This window comes from Rhinolophus sinicus, linkage group LG03 (assembly GCF_036562045.2).
Source record: "Rhinolophus sinicus isolate RSC01 linkage group LG03, ASM3656204v1, whole genome shotgun sequence".
Taxonomy (NCBI): Eukaryota; Metazoa; Chordata; class Mammalia; order Chiroptera; family Rhinolophidae; genus Rhinolophus; species Rhinolophus sinicus.
The window spans coordinates 67,709,014-67,726,978 of record NC_133753.1 but is presented as its reverse complement, the minus strand read 5'-3'; the positions used below and the strand labels follow the sequence as shown (position 1 = coordinate 67,726,978).

The 17,965-nt window shown below is 35.9% G+C and overlaps 1 protein-coding gene across 2 annotated transcripts in view; it reads left to right on the top strand.

Moving 5' to 3' along the window:
- CDIN1 (CDAN1 interacting nuclease 1) overlaps positions 1–17,965 on the top strand; it is a 214,555-nt gene that overhangs the window by 85,113 nt on the left and 111,477 nt on the right. For both annotated transcript variants that reach the window (XM_019725527.2, XM_074327928.1), the window contains exons 6-7: positions 11,655–11,734; positions 12,089–12,138. In XM_019725527.2, the coding sequence (XP_019581086.1) occupies positions 11,655–11,734; positions 12,089–12,138 (130 nt within the window). The remainder of the gene's footprint in view (positions 1–11,654; positions 11,735–12,088; positions 12,139–17,965) is intronic.

The window sequence follows — 17,965 nt, the reverse complement described above, 5'->3', positions numbered from 1 at the left end:
TTTTTCTTGCTGAACGGTAGTGCTGTATAGATCTGTAGAAAGGTATTTCAGATGTACCAATCTTGGAGAAAAATGAGCAAAGAAATAAAGCAATGAGTGTGCCTTCCAGGTCTGAGCAGTTTAAAGGGTAGATTGCTGACAGTACTTTGTTCTCACATCAACCCTTTTTCCCCTCATAACACAGGAACAGGAGGAGAGAAGTTCATGAGGCCACTGAAATACCCCAAGCGCCGGGTATTGCCGCTGTATGTGATCATCTAAACACGAATGTTCTTTATTATTATCCCCGGCATATTGGTACTTGATTTATAGATATTCTTGGTTCATATTCATGTTTATTGGCGAGTATTAATTTTTTTTTTCTGCTGAAGTCAGCAAAACTGTAATTAAATAGTTCTTTTAATTTACACTTAATTGCCACACTGTAGAAGTAATTTCTTCGGTTCTTAAAAATGTATTAAGTTCCTCATTTCTGTCTTCAAGTGGTTCTGTTGACCACAACCACTATAGAAAATTGCCAAGGGTACAAAATGTATAGCACCTGCGTCCTTTGGAGTAGATGCTATGCCTCCAAATGACTGGTCTGTCATTTAGGGGGCCCAAAGGTGATGCATACAGAACGAGTGTTGCTGGTAACTTTCCTTCGAAGACTAATTGTGCTTCTCCCTTAATACACTTTGTTTCCAGAAGCCCCAAGAGCTTACAGCGTGACTCTTTGTAAAGCCTATCTCTCCCTTTGGCACAGTATTGTGTTGCCATTGTGCTCCGTGGGCTTGCTGAAAGATTAATTACAACCGAAGAAATGTATCTTTTAACTGTCTCATTACAGAAAGAATTCATAGTGAAGTTAACGTCCGCATAATTTAATGATATACGGATTTTAATTATATAGTACACTGTTAATTGTACAGCTATTTTTAGATCAGTCTACTAACTTGTTCACTTAAATGAATGGCTCATTTGCTTGAGGGACCAAAATGTAGGCTTTCTTGAAACCTCAGAATTTTGAGACCTCTGCAAACATATGTTTAACATGGTAGGTTGTTTTTGTAGAATTTGCCATTCCTTACAATGAGACTAAAGTATAGGTCAGTCATTGCTTAGGTTGTCTGACACATAGGATTTTAACGTTTTTTGTTTTTTTTTCTCTTTTGTTTTCTTGGGGTTTTGGGTTTTTTGTGTGTTTTTTTGTAATTAAAAAAGCATAAGAGAGATAGATCCCTGTGTTGGATAATGGGCAGAAATTGAATAGCTGTGTTTTCCTTGAAAGTTGTTGAGATTTTTCTCAGGAGAATTAGACGAAAGTTATTTCTGAATAGAAGTGCTGTCCCTGGCTGTAATTAGTCACATGGGCTTAGTTCCCAGGAAATGTTTCTTTCAATGTACTGAAAGTGTCTGAATTTTCATATTGTTTAACTTACCTTGAAATTTTATCTCTGTTTTCCCATCTGCCCCTCTCCTAAATTAAGAAGTCTAAAGTTTAGTTTGTTCTTTTCCCATTAGATTAGGGGGCCTGCCAAAAAATGCACATGTTCTTGTCCGTGTACTCTCTCCCTTTCCATGAATCCTTCCAATCCTGGGCAACACTTTTAATGACTTAGAATTAACTGCTTTCTAATTATGCACTGAGGCAGACACCATGATGTGGTATGGGTCTTTGCCAGCAAATGGAAACCAGGAGACATAAATGAGCAGGCTACCAGAGAGTATGATTAGAGAGGCTTCTCGATGTCATCCACTTGCAAAGCAGACTTCCTTTACCCCATCTCACTGAATAATACAAACTTAGTTCTACCAGCAGCCACTGTGCATCACCTCTAGGGACATGCATTTTTCTTCCTTTTTATAGAACATAAGACATTCGTGATCCTGTCAGGTTTTCTAGCTACCCCAGCAAATTTTAGTAGGTCTTTGTTATTAACTTTCTCCCTGACCTTGAACTGGAGTCTTCTCTTTACCTATCACTCAAATCTCAATGTCACCTGACATGCTGGTCCCATAAACTTAGACAAGAGAGCTCAGCTTCATTAGGTGGCCCTACATTTGCTCTACACGGAGCACTAAGTGTTTTGAAACTTTAGTTGCTAATATTTGACTTAGGAGGGTGGAGAGAGTGGAAAACTTGAGTTTGATTCTTATAACTATGATGCATTCATCTAGAACCTGTCAGATCGCCTTTGAATACAATGGGGAGAGGCTGGAGAACAAGAGCCAGGTGATTCTAAGCCCAACTGGCTGAATTCATATCATGGCTCCACCACTAACTGCGAGTGGGACTTTGGGCAAATGCTTTCAATTCCTCATGCCTCCATTTTTTCCATTTCTAAGATGGGGAGAGCCACCTTGTAGGTACATTCTGAGAATTCAGTGAGTTAATACATGTGAAAAGTTTAGAATGGTGCCTGGCCCAAAGTAAGCACTCAGTAAATGTTAGTTGTTGTTCCTTTTTTTAGAAGTGAAAATTTGTTATAGGATAGACTGAGTAACCCCACCTTCCTGAATGCTCAACTGACTTTGTTCAGATATTAAATTGGTGTTTCTGAAATTTTACAGTTTTTACAGTTTTACAATGTTTGCCATATCCACATAGCACTACATGTACTAATAATAAATATACTATATTTACTTGATATCTTTAAATGTCATTTAACTACATTTTTAAAGGAAATGTGTAATTCCACCTTAAATGATAAACTAGAATTTCTTACCATAAATAGGAAGTACTTATGACATGAATACGTAACTCTTAAGGAAAAAAATGTGTTGCATACTCGTAAAGCCACTTTGCATGCTTATGCCAGTGGTAAGCACTCTGCTCTTTGGGAGACATGGCTTAGATATCATCAACATTTAAAGACCCGTTATATCTGTTCTTTGAGTCTAAATTTTCTAAAAATAAAAAAAAAAAATTGCCTCATTCATAATGAGAACATTTCAAATTAAGTCAAATCCATTTGATTACCTAAGAATTGCTGTAACAGTAGGGAATATAGCCAGGGCTTGGATTTTGTGTAGTTTCTTAATAATTCATTCAGCAATTTATTGAGTAGCTATTTTGTGCAGAGCAACTCTGAGGTGATAACAGAGAAAAAGTTCTGCTGTTAAACAGCTTACCACATATCCTGACATAAATATTTCCTTCGTCCTCCATGTGACTAAAACATTCTCAAATGGGGTGATATTGCATAAATACATATGCAGTATACCTGTGGCATTAATATTTCATGGGGGGTACAATTTTTAAAATGTCTAAAAAGTCTTCTTTAGGTAAGCCATAATGAAAAAAAAAGTTAAGAAGTATTGATGTAGACCAACTAGAAGACCACATAAAGCCGAGCTTGAATTCTGAAACCTTACAACTTCAGAACCAGTAATAAACTTGTAAGAATTATATCTTGTCTCCTTGGGGTGACCACAGGATGAGCCTAGTCCTCTGGGTAAAAGCCCCCAGATACTTACAGATAACATTGAGGAAATATGGCATTTTTTTTCTATACTCTGCTAAATATCCCTTTTTTATATTATTTCTAATTTGTCACGGTTTCAAGTCTTAGCATCCTGACCAATCTCCTATCAATCAACAGACCACAAAGTAATATTTAATCAAGTGCCAAATGATTGGAGGACAAAATGAATTCACTCCACAATATGAGGGAGAGCAGAGCAAATGGATTGAAAAATAAGGGAGAACCATATGGAAGGAGGTAAAAATTGAACTGAGCTTTGAAGTTTTGGTCAAGGGAAAAATGAGAAAGAACATTCTAGGTTTGGAGGATGGAGTTGGTGGTGAGTGGGTGGGCGGGGTGGAATTAAGTATATTCCTGGCATGAATCAGGTGCTTAATAAATATTAATCAAATGTATGTTTGTTGAATAAGAGTCAATGGTGTATGATGGCGATAGAGCTGTAAGTCATCTGAGACAAGAAATCTGATCAGTGTGAATACTTATGCTTTGGAGATAGCGTCTTCCTGTCCTTACATAATAATTTTTTATGATGACTCTAGTTCAAGGTATTTCTTACGTGATTATGTGCTAGTTAGAGAGCAGAACTTAATTTGTCCCTGTAGGATTCCCTAATGTTAAAAGATGTTTCTTGTTCACATCATCAAATGGGATCAGACTGCTTTAGAGAGCACCCCTGTGCCGTGGGAGAGCTAGTGGGCTGCCTGGAATTCCTGAAGAATAGTTGCAACTGCAAGAGGAGGCAGGCTCCTGTGGGCTACTAGCAATATCAAAATTGTCCAGAGATGACACTGACAGGCCAACTCCCATGGAGTTGTAGCTTGGGACGTTCATGACCTTGATGTCCAAAAGCCTTAAACCAGCATTTACAGACATTATTAAATTCTAACTGGTATTTTTAGGCTTTGCTGTCTTGGAACTCAGCCTCTGGGGCAGCCACATGAGGAGGCAAACAAACATACTGGTGTGCTTTGGGATTGCTGCCAACAGCAGCTCCTTCCCATCCAGCTGTTCAACTGCAGGGGGGTTATTTTTTCTTTCGTGGAAAAAGGAGTAGGTTCTAACACCCGCCATTCTGTCTGCACATGAGTCTTCCTTCAGTATGGCCCATTTTGTCTTTATCCCTGGATTGTCCTTCCCTCACTTCATCCTTTCTTCTCTCCTGACTGCTGCCACCCCACACACAGTCAGCTCCACGCTGGTTCACCCATTGTGCTTAAATCTATCTGTGACCTTGGAATAGGGTTCCCAACTATATATGGTCTGGTCTTTGTTTTGGTTCAGGTATAACCTAGTAAAAAGGCACTCTTTGCAGGAGGCAGGAATTTTAGGGACCTTAAGAGTGGAGATGGTTCACGTGCTCACTTGCCTCAGTTCCTTTCAGCAGTAGCCGCCCACTTTTCTCAGCTTGCATTAAGGAAAGGAAGAATTACAAAAATGGGTGGGATGTCAGTGATTTGGAGGAAAGTCTTCACTTGTTTGGTTGCAGATGCTTGGAATGCCCTTAGCTAGAGGGGGAAAATCCTTATCTTTGTTATAGACAAAAGTTAAAATACAAACCTCCCATGGAGTGATAACAGTTAAACTAATACACAAAAACATGTAAAGGACTTCTACCATGTTCTTTCCAGAGAATAGTTCTGATTATGCATTGTGGACAGAATGCCACAAAAGAGCAGGGCAGGGGAGGGGTGTAATAAGGGAGAATCTGGCATTGCCATGCTTTGCCTGTTTAGCAGATTCACTTCTGGCTGTCTCTCCAAGGCTGTGTTGTGTATACTGCTAAGAGCAGGCCCTGACTTCATACATATGTCATAGAGTCCTTTTTTTTCACCCTCTTAACAATAGAAAGTAATGAGTGATCTACTTATTGATAATATAGTGTTGGGAGGCAGAAAGCAGGCCATGCCATGATCTAACACCAGCCAAAGCAACAGTACAACAGCGGTAACAGCCCAAGTCTGAAATGGCATAAGTGCTTTTCGTGGGCTATTTTATTTCATGTTCACAACAGCCTTCCAATGTTATGCTCTTTCATAGACAAGAGAGCTGAGGGTCACAGATATTAGTTAACTTGTCGAGATAGTATAGCTAATAGGTGGAAGAGCCAGTCCTCAATCCAAGTCTGTCTGATTCTAGGCTGTGCTCCGTAACCACTGTTCCACGTTGCCTCTCCATTTGAAAGTACTGTATAGCGTTCTGAGTTCACCTTTCTTTTAGAAGGTATGTTTTTTTTTGTCTTTTGAGGAAGATGTAAATAAAAATTATGGTCTTGTTGTGTGACATCTGAGGCTAGGTCATAAGAAGCCACAAGCTTCTACCTGGCTCTCCTGGTGTGTAGCTCTTAGAACCCAACTGCCGTTTCAAGGGAAAGTCCAAGCAGACCTTAGGCCCACATGGAAACGAAGGCCCACCTCATCCACAGTTCCAGCCGAGGTTGCAGCAAGCACAGAGTTGCCAAAGCGTGTGAGTGAATCATCATGAAAGGGAATCCTCCAGCACACAGATAACCCACTCCAGTTGACCCCAAAGAAAGAATAAGCTACCAAGCCCAGCCCAATTTGCCAAATAATGAGCATGTTAAGAAATTCTTATTTGAAGCCCCTTCCCATCGAAAAAATATGGGTTTATATTTGAAAATCCAGTGGAACTGATTCCCAAACAAATTGTCTTTTTTTCTCAAGCTTGATGATGAGCTGTACACGATGCTTTGGCCTGTGACCTAGCAGCAACCTCTGAAGGCCTGAGGGCAACAACCAATGGCCATTCTCCTGCTGCTCAGCCTGGCCAGACGTCATGCAGCAGAGAGGTCTTTAGAGCTGATTTAAGTTGTTCCAGTCCCCGCTCTATCTGCATCTCTGCCACCAGCTCTTCCTTCTGTTGTTTGAGCTCCAACTTCTTGGAAGGACCTTTAAACATTTATATAACTTTAACTTCAGAAAAAATAACAAATAAACAAATATAAAAGGAAGCAAGCTTTCCCTTCAATTTCTTACTAAAAAGTTTTCAAAATTTCCAGCAACACAGCAGAATGAGCTTTTGTTGATGGGCCATGTTTCCATGACAAAGACGTAGAAATGATGGACAAAATAAACAATAAAGAAAAAAAATCTTTTAAAATCCACAACCAAGTTCAAACAAAAGGAATTCAATTTCTGGGTGCAAGGAATAGAAAGAGAAGGTATATTCAGAGTGGTAAACGGGCTCACACTGTGTAGGCCCATAGGAATTGTTAGTTTGAGGTATAGACATGAGGGGCTGGGCCTGGGATTTTGAACTCCACAGAGTAAAGATGTACAACCAGGAGTTTGGAATTGAGCCTCCATATATAGCCCAGACCATAGAAAAAGGACTAGGAAAACTCCATTTGCCTGGAGAAAATGGCAAGGAAGCTTGCTTACTGTGTATAGCTTCGAGTTGTGGAACATTAGGAATGAAGAAAGAAATTAGAAATAGATCAGCACCATTTGGAGTTTGGGTCCCAACGTACACTCTTGTTTACTGCAGGAAGTCTGAGCTAACAAATTAGCAGTAGAACTGGTTTCTGCAAAAGTAAACATGAAATGACTGTGTCATGGTTATTTTCAAAGTGCAGGACAAACAATTCTTGCGAAAATAAGCTCCCAGTAAAAATTCATAAGCCAAGTGAGGAAACTACTATCATAGGAAAGATCTGACACCAGATAGATAGATAGATAGATAGATAGATAGATAGATAGATAGATAGATAGATAGATAGATAGCATACCATGGACTTGAGATGAGAAAAGACATTATAAATTAAATCTATAAGATGATATTATAAACTATAAAATAAATCTGTAAGATAAAGTATATAAACTGATTGACTAAATAAAGACTATAACTAGATAAATGAAAGAATATGAAATAGTGTGAAAAAGAACAAATTGAATTTAGAAAATCTAGCTAAATGCCATTTATAAGAGCCATACCTATGACTTAATGACAAAATAATTTTCAAAGTAAAGAAATGGAACACCAGACAGACAGATACTACCCAAAAGAAAAGTGGTACAACAGTATTACTCCTAGATAATATTAAATTTAAGAGAGAGAGAGATCATGACTTAATGCCAAAAGGCATAATTTCCAAAAAGTGTATGTAAAACAATGAATTTATGCACCCAACAATATAGCCCCCTAACACAGGAAGCAAACATTGGCAAAATTATAAGGAGAAACTCACAAATCCATGCTAGTACCAGATGATTATTTCATAAGTAGTTTGGAAAAATTAATAAGAATGTAGAAGATTTAAATAATAAATTTAAAAATCTTGACCTACTTTACATACCTGAACCCTGTACCTCAAAAATAGGATCTTCAGTATTTTTTGAGACAATAAAAACATTTGTAAAAATTGGTTGCATATAAAAACACAAAGGAAGTGAACAACCCCCAAATTAATATAAACATTACATACTTTGACCACAATATAATCAAATTAGAAATATAATAAGTTTTTAAATAATTTATGGATCAAAGATGAAATCATAATGGAAAGTGTAAAATATTTATAAATGACAAGACTTGCGGCATGTAGCTAAAGCAGAATTTAGAGGAAAAATTATAGCCTTAAGATGTATACATTAAAAGATTAAAAAATTATTTAATAAAAATAGTAAGTTAATAAAAGAATAATGTGACAAACTCAATGTAGAAAGCAGGAAATAATGATCACCAAAAGATAAATGAAATTTGAAGAAATGGAGCAGTAGCGAGAATCAATAAAACTGAAATTCGGTTCCTTGAAAAATACTAATAAAGGAAACCAACCTCTAGCACAACTGATATATTTTAAGTTTACACAAACTAATATTAGAGTATTTAAAGTTATTTGCAAATCCAGAAATTAAATCAGAGTGGTGTGTGTATTGATGTTTATGGTATCAGTCTCCTGACTTCGTAATGTTAGAAATATTTCACAGTAAAAAGGTCATAATCTTTACTTTGGCATTATGCCCTAGCCCAGGCGTTGCCTATTGTCTGTCCTCTGTAGCTTCAGCAGTTACCACCTCTCTCCTATTCTTGTGCATCTAGTTCCAAGAGACTCAGGCATTGCTACTTTGTACATCCTTGGTAGAAAGCTGAAATCTCAGCAGTTGAAGCTGTGGTAGGGTAAGACTGAAATCAACAGAATGAATGCCTCCAGCAGAGGTTAGGGAGAATGAGACTCCTGTCCATGTATGGTCAAAAAAGACGGGTGAAAACTGGACAGAGGTAATACCTGGCCTAGGAACAGCTTCCATGAAAGGCATTGACTTCCTTGAGGGCTATTATCCCTAGACCTCCCAAGATTGTCCAATTGCCTTATCTGGTTGATGTTATTGTTCATCCTTTTGGCAGTTCCTAAGCTTCAGAATATGTATAGAAAAGTAAGTTTGTACTCTCTCACTTCATCTGAGACACAGATATATTTTTGTGAAGCCTGAGGGTGGAGGACTGCAAATGTAGGGCAGATGTGTCCTGGGATTGGAACCAAGGCCTTGACTTCCTATTTGCACTTTCTCTCCTGCTCAAAACAAAACCAAAAAGTCAGCAGGATGCAAGAAAAGACATTTTGTTGAGTTTTAAATGAATGTGGACTCAATGTATAGTATTTACTATTCAATTTTTTTTTTAAATTAAAGTTTATTGGGCTGACAATTGTTAGTAAAGTTACATAAATTTCAGGTATATAATTCTGTATTACATCATGTATAAATCATATCATGTGTTCACCACCCAGAGTCAGTTCTCCTTCCATCACCATATATTTGATCCCCTTTACCCTCATCTACCACCCTCCTCCCCCCTTACCCTCTGGTAACCACTGTACTATTGTCTGTGTCTATGAGTTTACTATTCAATTTAAAACGACTGACTTCCCCTGTCACAGACTTCCTTTGCTTTGAATAGTGTTCTATTCAGTACATTCAATCTATTTTTTTGAAAGTTTATTGACTATGATTCTTGATTCTGATAAGCACACTATTCTAAATTTATATTGTGAGGAAAATTATGATGTCATCAGTTTCCTTTTTCTTTAATGTTTCCCTTTCTTCCCTCATAAAATAAATGACCTAATTTTCTTATGTCCTGGAGTATTGTCCCTATTCCTTTTTTTTAAGAGCTTTGTTTTATTATTTTAGCAATGAATCTGCATAGTTTGTTATGAGGTCATTAATTTTCCATAGGATAACACTTTTGTTACGCCATATGATCATTTGTAGATTAATAATCTTTTCCTTGCATGGGTATAAGAGTTAGCAATGTAACATTTTAGCAGTGACCTGGTGCCTATGGCAAAGGTGCTGTTTCCTTGAGACGATGATGGCATTATGGATAACCTGAAAGAATGGGCCTGCCATTACTATTCGGTGACTGAGTAGCAGACCTCAGAGAAGGTGACCAAATGCATGAGCACTGCTCTGGTCCCCTCTGACTGGCCAGACCTTAAAATCAAGTTGGGAAAACTGAGTGACTTTACCAGGTACATTACTATCTATTCAACACTGTTGTTGCAATAATCTGTTTTTTTTATAAGACGATTTGCTGCTTCGTATTCCCAATGTTTGTATACCACTTATCTGTGGTAATTTCTTTCAGAAAGAATTGAGCCCAACGTAAGCTCATATGAAGCAAATGCCTAAGCCTGATTTGGTTCTGACTATTACTTAAACTTCAACAGAATAAATAACAACAAAATAACTGTTGTAGCTATTTTCTCTAGAGACTCACAGAAGAAACCTTTAAGGTAATCACCTCAGATAATATTATCAGATGAAGACATTGAATTTGAGAGGCCCTATAATATGCACAGGTCGCAGAGTTGTGGAGATAGGGCTGGATAGGCTTCCTTGGGTGATGATGCTCATTTGGGCCTCTCCACTTGCAGTACAAACACATTTCTAAATGGTTGTTAAATACATAAACGTTGCTATGAGCATGCAGTTATGTGACTAAGAATGGGAAATAATTAAAATAATTGTACCTCATTTTTTCTTTGTGGACTCAGTACTATGATTAAGTGAGAAAGATCTAATTTCCTTAATTCTTTCCACAGTACTTACAAACATTTATCATACCTGTCAGTGTTCTTATGGCACTGAACTTGATAAAGAACATAACAAAAAAAAAACAAAAAAAAAAGTAGGCCAAAAATCATCTCAGAACCTGAATGATATAGATCTGTAGTCCATGTTCGTTCTATTAACTAGATAATTATCTAGCATGCATTTTTAGATTCTGCTTGTATGGACCAGACCTTACGCGGTTTTTCTAAATATTTGGGAATGACTCCACTGGAGGACTTGAAAGAATCGATTCCTGAGCAGCACCTGACTGAGCTTCAGTCTGGAGGCTTGGCCTTCCTCCCATGCTGAGGAAGAGGCATTTAGACCACTTTGGCCTTTACTTTCCTGCAGTAAACGGCAAGAACAGAATCTCTTGCCTCAATTTTCAAAGAATGTGATCTGATCTAGCATCCCGTATCAGATGCCTCCTGTAGCTTCTTCTTCTGTAACAGTTCTGTTAATTTGCAGCTGGATGCAATAAGACATATTTTGGGACAAAAATTCATATATAAAAATAAATATGTGTATATTTTTTTCTTATTTAAGATTCCCTCATTTGTCAGTCATTTTACCTACTTTTCCCACCTGTAAAATGGACATAACATTTTATGGCGGGTGATGAGAATTATTTTAGGAAGGTTTAGAATTCAGAGATGGTTTCTTGGCTGAAAGTTATTTTTATTGACATCATGGAAGTCTTTGAATATGACCTGCTTTCACTAAGCTTTCCATGTACATACGCTTGGTTATAAAATCCTCACCTGCAAAAGGTAAATATTTTCTTTCTGATTGTCTTTGTTGTGTTTTTGTTTTTCCCCCAAGTGAGCTTTTCCAAAGCTAATTTAACTGCAAAGAGACATATGCTTTAGGTCTCTACTTGTTAATTTACCTTGGAAAAATTAGGTCATCTTCAAATCTGGCAATGTGGCTTACAAACTTGGCAAAATGGTCTAATTAAAAGCTTTCCTTAGATTTTAAAAAAAAAAAAAGTGGTTAGTAACAGTAGTGTTTTCATTTTCATGGTCTGTGTATATATATAGGTATATGTCACTTCTCATGTTGCATTAAAAGTATGGTGACTGTCTACTAACAGTTCATCTCTTTTCTTCTACAGCCTCCAAGTCTGTTATAAATAGTATGCTGCGGGACCCTTCTCAGATTCCAGATGGAGTTCTAGCAAATCAGGTCTATCAGGTATTAATCACAGCTGTCTATTTTCAGTGGCAGTGCTGTTATCTGCCTAGCAGAGTAAAGGATTTTAAACCTCATTTAATTACTGTCATCATAAACTATCACTGAGGTCAGGGTGCACCATAAATGGCAATGCAATATTTGTGAGAAAAGCATTTCACTTTTTTAATAGCTTGCTTTTATAGTGAATAAAAAGCATGCAGTTTTTGTTTTCTGTGATTAAATCTGAATAGCCTTTTGATAGCTTCTTAAAAAATTTTTTTTAAGAAAAGTGATTACTGCTTTTAGGATATTGTTTAACTGTAATAGATTTTGTAGTCGCTCCACCCCAGATCCCTTTCTCTTATTTGTGTGCAGTGCATTGTGAACGACTGTTGTTATGGACCACTGGTGGACTGCATCAAACAGTATCCTTTCCCATAAAATTTTAGGTGCACAATTGGCAAGCTTAAACTCAGTGGAGAAGATGTGTCTAGCTTTAACCTGACATAAAGTTCTGCTTCACAAAACACATTTCATACTCTTCTATTTTACATTCAATCAACCGGAGGGTCACTGCAGACCATTCTTTTCTTCAGCTTAAGAAAAACCAGATAGGCTATGGGAAGATGTCAGTTCAGTCGCTGTGCATTCACATGCTTATTTCAAACTGCTTGGTTTTCAGTGAGTGTAGCGGTACAGAGTCATTAGACAGGTAACGTACTGTCTTGGAACGTATCTTACCATTGTAATGAATATTTTCAAAAATACAAAAGATTTCCATTTTAAATGAGCCAAATTCAGTTGAATTTGCTAGAATAAATTTTGAGCCTGACGTTAAAGGATGTTGTGGTTAAAATGTCTCCAGAATCCAGAGAAAAACAGATGTATCCATACTGACATCTGACAAAACACACTTTGGGATAAAAAAGATAACAAGAGACAAAGATGGACATTTCATAATGATAAAGGGGACAATACAACAAGAAGACATAACACTTATCAATTTATATGTTCCCAATCATGGAGCACCAGAATATACAAAGCAACTAGTAATACAACAACAGGGAGAAACTGACAAAAACACAATTATAGTAAAGGACCTAAATACACCATTGACAGCTATGGATAGATCATCCAAACAGAAAATCAATAAGGAAATAACAGATTTAAATGACACATGGGCATAATTGACATTTACAGAGCGTTTCGTTCTAGAATACCAGACTATACATTCCTTTCTTGTGCACATGGAACAGCCTCAAGGATAGACCATACATTGGGACACAAAACTAGCCTCAGCAAATTTGAGAAGATTGAAATAATACAATGCATATTCTCTGACCACAAGGCTTTGAAATTGGAAATCAACTGCAAAAAGAAAGCAGGAAAAAACACAAATACTCGGAGATTAAACAACATGCTACTGAAAAACAACTGGGTCAAAGAAGAAATAAAAGGAGAGATCAAAAGATACATAGAAACAAATGAGAATGAAGATACATCATATCAAAAGTATTGGGATGTGGTGAAAGCAGTATTAAGAGGGAAATTTATATCATTACAGGCCTATCTCAAGAAACAAGAAAAATCTTAAATAAGCAACCTAACATTACATCTTAACCAGAAAAAGAAGAACAAATGAAGCCCAAAATCAACAGAAGGAAGGAAATAATAAAAATTAGAGCAGAATTAAATGAAACAGAGAATAAAGACAACAGGAAAAATTAATGCAACACAGAACTGGTTGTTTGAAAAGATTAATAAAATTGACAAATCCCTGGTTAGACTCACTAAGGAGAAAAGAGAAAAGACACAAAATCAGAAGTGAAAAAGGAGAAGTAATGACAAATACCACAGAAATACAAAGGATCGTACAAGAATACTATGAAAGACTATATGCCATCAAATTCAATAACCTAGAAGAAATGCGCAAGTTCTTAGAAATATATAGCCTTCCTAGACTGAATCACGAAGAACTGGAAAATTGTGATTATACATCACGATTAAGTGGGGTTTATTCTAGGGGCACAAGGATAGTTCAACATACGTAAATCCATCAATGTGATACATGACATAAACAAAATAAAGGATAAAAATCATATGATTATGTCATAGATGCAGAAAAAGCATTTGACAAGATACAACATCCATTTATGATTAAAACACTTAATAAAATGGGTATAGAAGGAAAGTACCTCAACATAATAAAGGCCATATATGACAAACCCTCAGCTAATCTCATACTTAATGGTGAAAAACTGATTTTCCTCTAAAATCAGGAACACGACAAGGATGCCCTTTCTCACCTCTGTTATTCAGCGTAGTAAAGGAAGTCCTCGCCAGAGCAGCCAGGTAAGAGAAAGAAGTAACAGGCATCCAAATAGGAAAGAAAGAAATTAAATTATGATTTTCTGCAGATGACATGATTCTTTATATAGAAAACCCTAAAGACTCCACCAAAAAACTATTAGAAACAATAAACAAATACAGTAAATTTGCAGGATACAAAATCAATGTACAAAAATCCATTGCATTTCTGTATACTAACAATGGAATTTCAGAAAAAGAAATGAAAAAATAACTCCTTTTGCAATTGCAACAAAAAGAATAAAATACCTACAAATAAACTTAACAAAGGATGTGAAGGACCTATACACTGAAAACTATAAGATATTATTAAAAGAAATTGAAGATAACACAAAGAAATGAAAAGATATGCTATGTTCGTGGATTGAAAGAATCAACATAGTTAAAAATGGCCATATTACTAAAGGCAATATACAGATTTAATGCAATCCCCATCAAAATCCCAATGGCATTTTTAAAAGAAATAGAACAAAAATCATCAGATTTGTATGGAACCACAGAAGACTCTGAATAGCCAAAGCAATCTTAAGAAAAAAGAACAAGGCTGGAGGCATCACACTCTATGACTTCAATTTATACTACAAAGCAACAATAATCAAAACAGCATTGTATTAGAAGAAAAACACACACAGACAAGTGGAATAGAATTAAGAACCCAGAAATAAGCCCACTTAAATATGGGCAGATAATTTTCGTCAGTGGATCCAAAAGCATACAATCGAGAAAAGAAAGACTCTTCAATAAACAGTATTGGGAAAATTGGAAAGCCACGTGCAAGAGTGAAACTGGACTGCTATCTGTCACCATATACCAAAATTAACTCAAAATGGATCGAAGACCTAAACATAAGACCTGAAACAGTAAGTTGCGTAGAAGAAAGCATAAGTACTAAACTTATGGACCTTAGGTTCAGAGAGGATTTTATGAATTTGACTTCAAAGGCAAGGGAAATAAAAGCAAAAAAAGAAAAAAGAAAAAAGAATGGGATTATATGAAACTAAAAAGCTTCTGCACAGCAAAAGAAACCATCAACAGAACAAAGAGGAAACCAACCGAATGGGAGAAGATATTTGCAAACAACTTATCTGATAAGGGCCTAATATCCAAAATATATAACGAACATGTACAATTCAATAGCAAAAAAAAATCCAATTAAAAGATGGGCAGAGGACCTGAACAAACAGTTCTCCCCAGAAGATACACAAAAGGCCAACAGTATACGAAAAAATGCTCAACTTCACTATTAGCTATTAGGAAAATGCAAATAAAAACCACAATGAGATACCTGTTAGAATGTCTATCATCAATATGATAAATAATAAAAAGTGTTGGAGAAAAAGGAACCTTCATACACTGTTCGTGGGAATGTAAATTGGTATGGCTGCTATGGAAAACAGTATGGAGGTTCCTCAAAAAGTTAAGAATAGAATTACCATATGACCCAGCAATCCCTCTCCTGGGTATCTACCCAACAAATCTGAAAACACTTAACCATAAAGATATATGTACCCCTATATTCATTGGAGCATTATTCATGGTGGCCAACCCATGTGTCCTTTGATAGATGAAAAAGATGTAATTATACACACACACACACACACACACACACACATACACACAATGGAATATTACTCAACTGTAAGAAGATCAAATACTGCCATTTGCAACATTGATGGGTCTTGAGATTATCACGCTAAGCAAAATAAGTCAGACAGAAAATGTCAAGAACCATATGACTTCACTCATATGTGGGATATAAAACTGAAAGCAACAAATGAGCAACATAAACAAAGAAACAAAAACTCAGACACAGACAACAGTTTAGTGGTTACCAGAGGGAAAGTGGGGAGGAGGGTGGTAGGTGAGGGTTAAGGGGATCAAATATATGGTGACGGAAGAAGAACTGACTCTGGGTGATGGATACACAATGCAATATATAGATGATGTTTTATATAAATGTACACTTGAAACCTATATAATTTTACTAACCAAAGTCACCTGAGTCAATTTAATAAATTTTTTTTAAATGTCACCAGAGACCATCGCATTTTAAAGGGCAGTAGACTCTTGTTGCTTAAATGCTGATTACAATCTGAGCTGTCAGTTTGATCCCTAATAAACATTTTTAGAGAAACCAAATTAATTTTTCCCTCTGAACTGAATTTAAGGCCAAGAAAACAGATGTCCAGTCATTTACCGTGTTTTCCTGAAAATAAGACCTAGCCCGACAATCAGCTCTGAATGCATCTTTTGGAGCAAAAATTAATATGAAACCCAGTCTTATTTTATGATAAGACCAGGTCTTATAGTATAATATAGTATAGTATAGTATAGTATAGTATAGTATAGTATAGTATAGTATAGTATAGTATAATATAGTATAATATAATATAATATAATATAATATAATATAATAGTATAATACCAGGTCTTATATTAATTTTTGCTCCAAAAGGCGCATTAAAGCTGATTGTCCAGCTAGGTCTTATTTTCGGGGAAACACATTATTAAAAGCATTGCGATTACTAAAGAGTTAACTTCTTAAAACAGAATTTGAATGGAAAGTAACTGCTCCAGAATGTATGACATTATTCATCAATACATTTAGTAGTGTGGCAACACTAAGAATTTTGAGGATCCTTAGCTAAGAATGCTATTTAAAGAAGAAGTAGTATTTTAAATGAAAATTATATTTGTCTGAATCTATGAGTCTCACATTTCTCAATGATAGAACATGTCCTTCCTGGTATAGGTTTTGTTAGTGTGGGTTGCATGTGACCAATTGTGATTTGGTGAGAGTCAGGAGGCATTTTTTGGAAGCCCTCACTAGTCAAGTGTGTGTGTGTGTGTTTATATTCCACCTTGTTTCCTAAAGGCTTAGAGTCAGTAAAATGTTTGTTTAAAAAAAAAAGAAAAAACAAATCACTCATTTTCTTTTTTCTTTTTCATAAAGTTAACCTTTGAAGATATTCTTTTAACAGAGCCCCCTTGTAAGAATATTCAGTACCTATGTTATAGCCCTTTATATGTTTATTCTCCAAGTCGGTTCCCCCCAATCTAACTTAATAAAATCACAGCATTATCATAAGCTTACCTTTTTACTAGACCAAAGTAAAACTATGCTTCTATTTGCAATGTAAAATTAATGGTAGTGTTCAAAATTGTAGGAATGCCAATCTCATGTTGCTACAGTGATAAAGTTTAGCACATTCGTGTAACAACTAACACCATCTCAGAGTATCTGGGGCGGAATTACATGTTAATTTTAAAGCACATAAAATAGTTAAAAATCAATTTAAAGTTAAGGTTTTAAAAGCATAATGTCTCTTGAAGGATTGCATATTGATTTCAAATATAACTATCTAATTATATATGCATGGACTAAAGTATGAAGTCAACTGCTTTGTAAATGCCAGGAGGCTATTTTTCAGTAATAGTTGAGATGCTTACGGGAAACTAGATTGCTGTATTGCTGGCGAAAAAAAATGGCTTGTGAGGTTATTTACAAGTTTTGCCCCATGGTCACTGCCATACATCAATATCAGGTATTATTGTAGACAAAGTCTAAGTGTTTCTGCTTATAGAGCATTATAAATTCTATTTGGAATATTTTCCTTACATTTTTGCCATCATTCACTTTCCCTTTTTGGTGTTATTGCCAGTAGAATTTAATGTAGTACATGATTTCAATTGATAAAGATAATGATGGATGTCTATAAATTGTATTCACTGACGAGATTATAATTTTGCAGTTCCATTATTATGCCTATTTCCAGTAAAATTACTATTTTTACAAACTTTAGTTTCTAGACCTTGTATTTTATATATATATATATATATATTTATATCAAGCAAAGCGTAATCAATAAGTGTATCTTTCCAAAA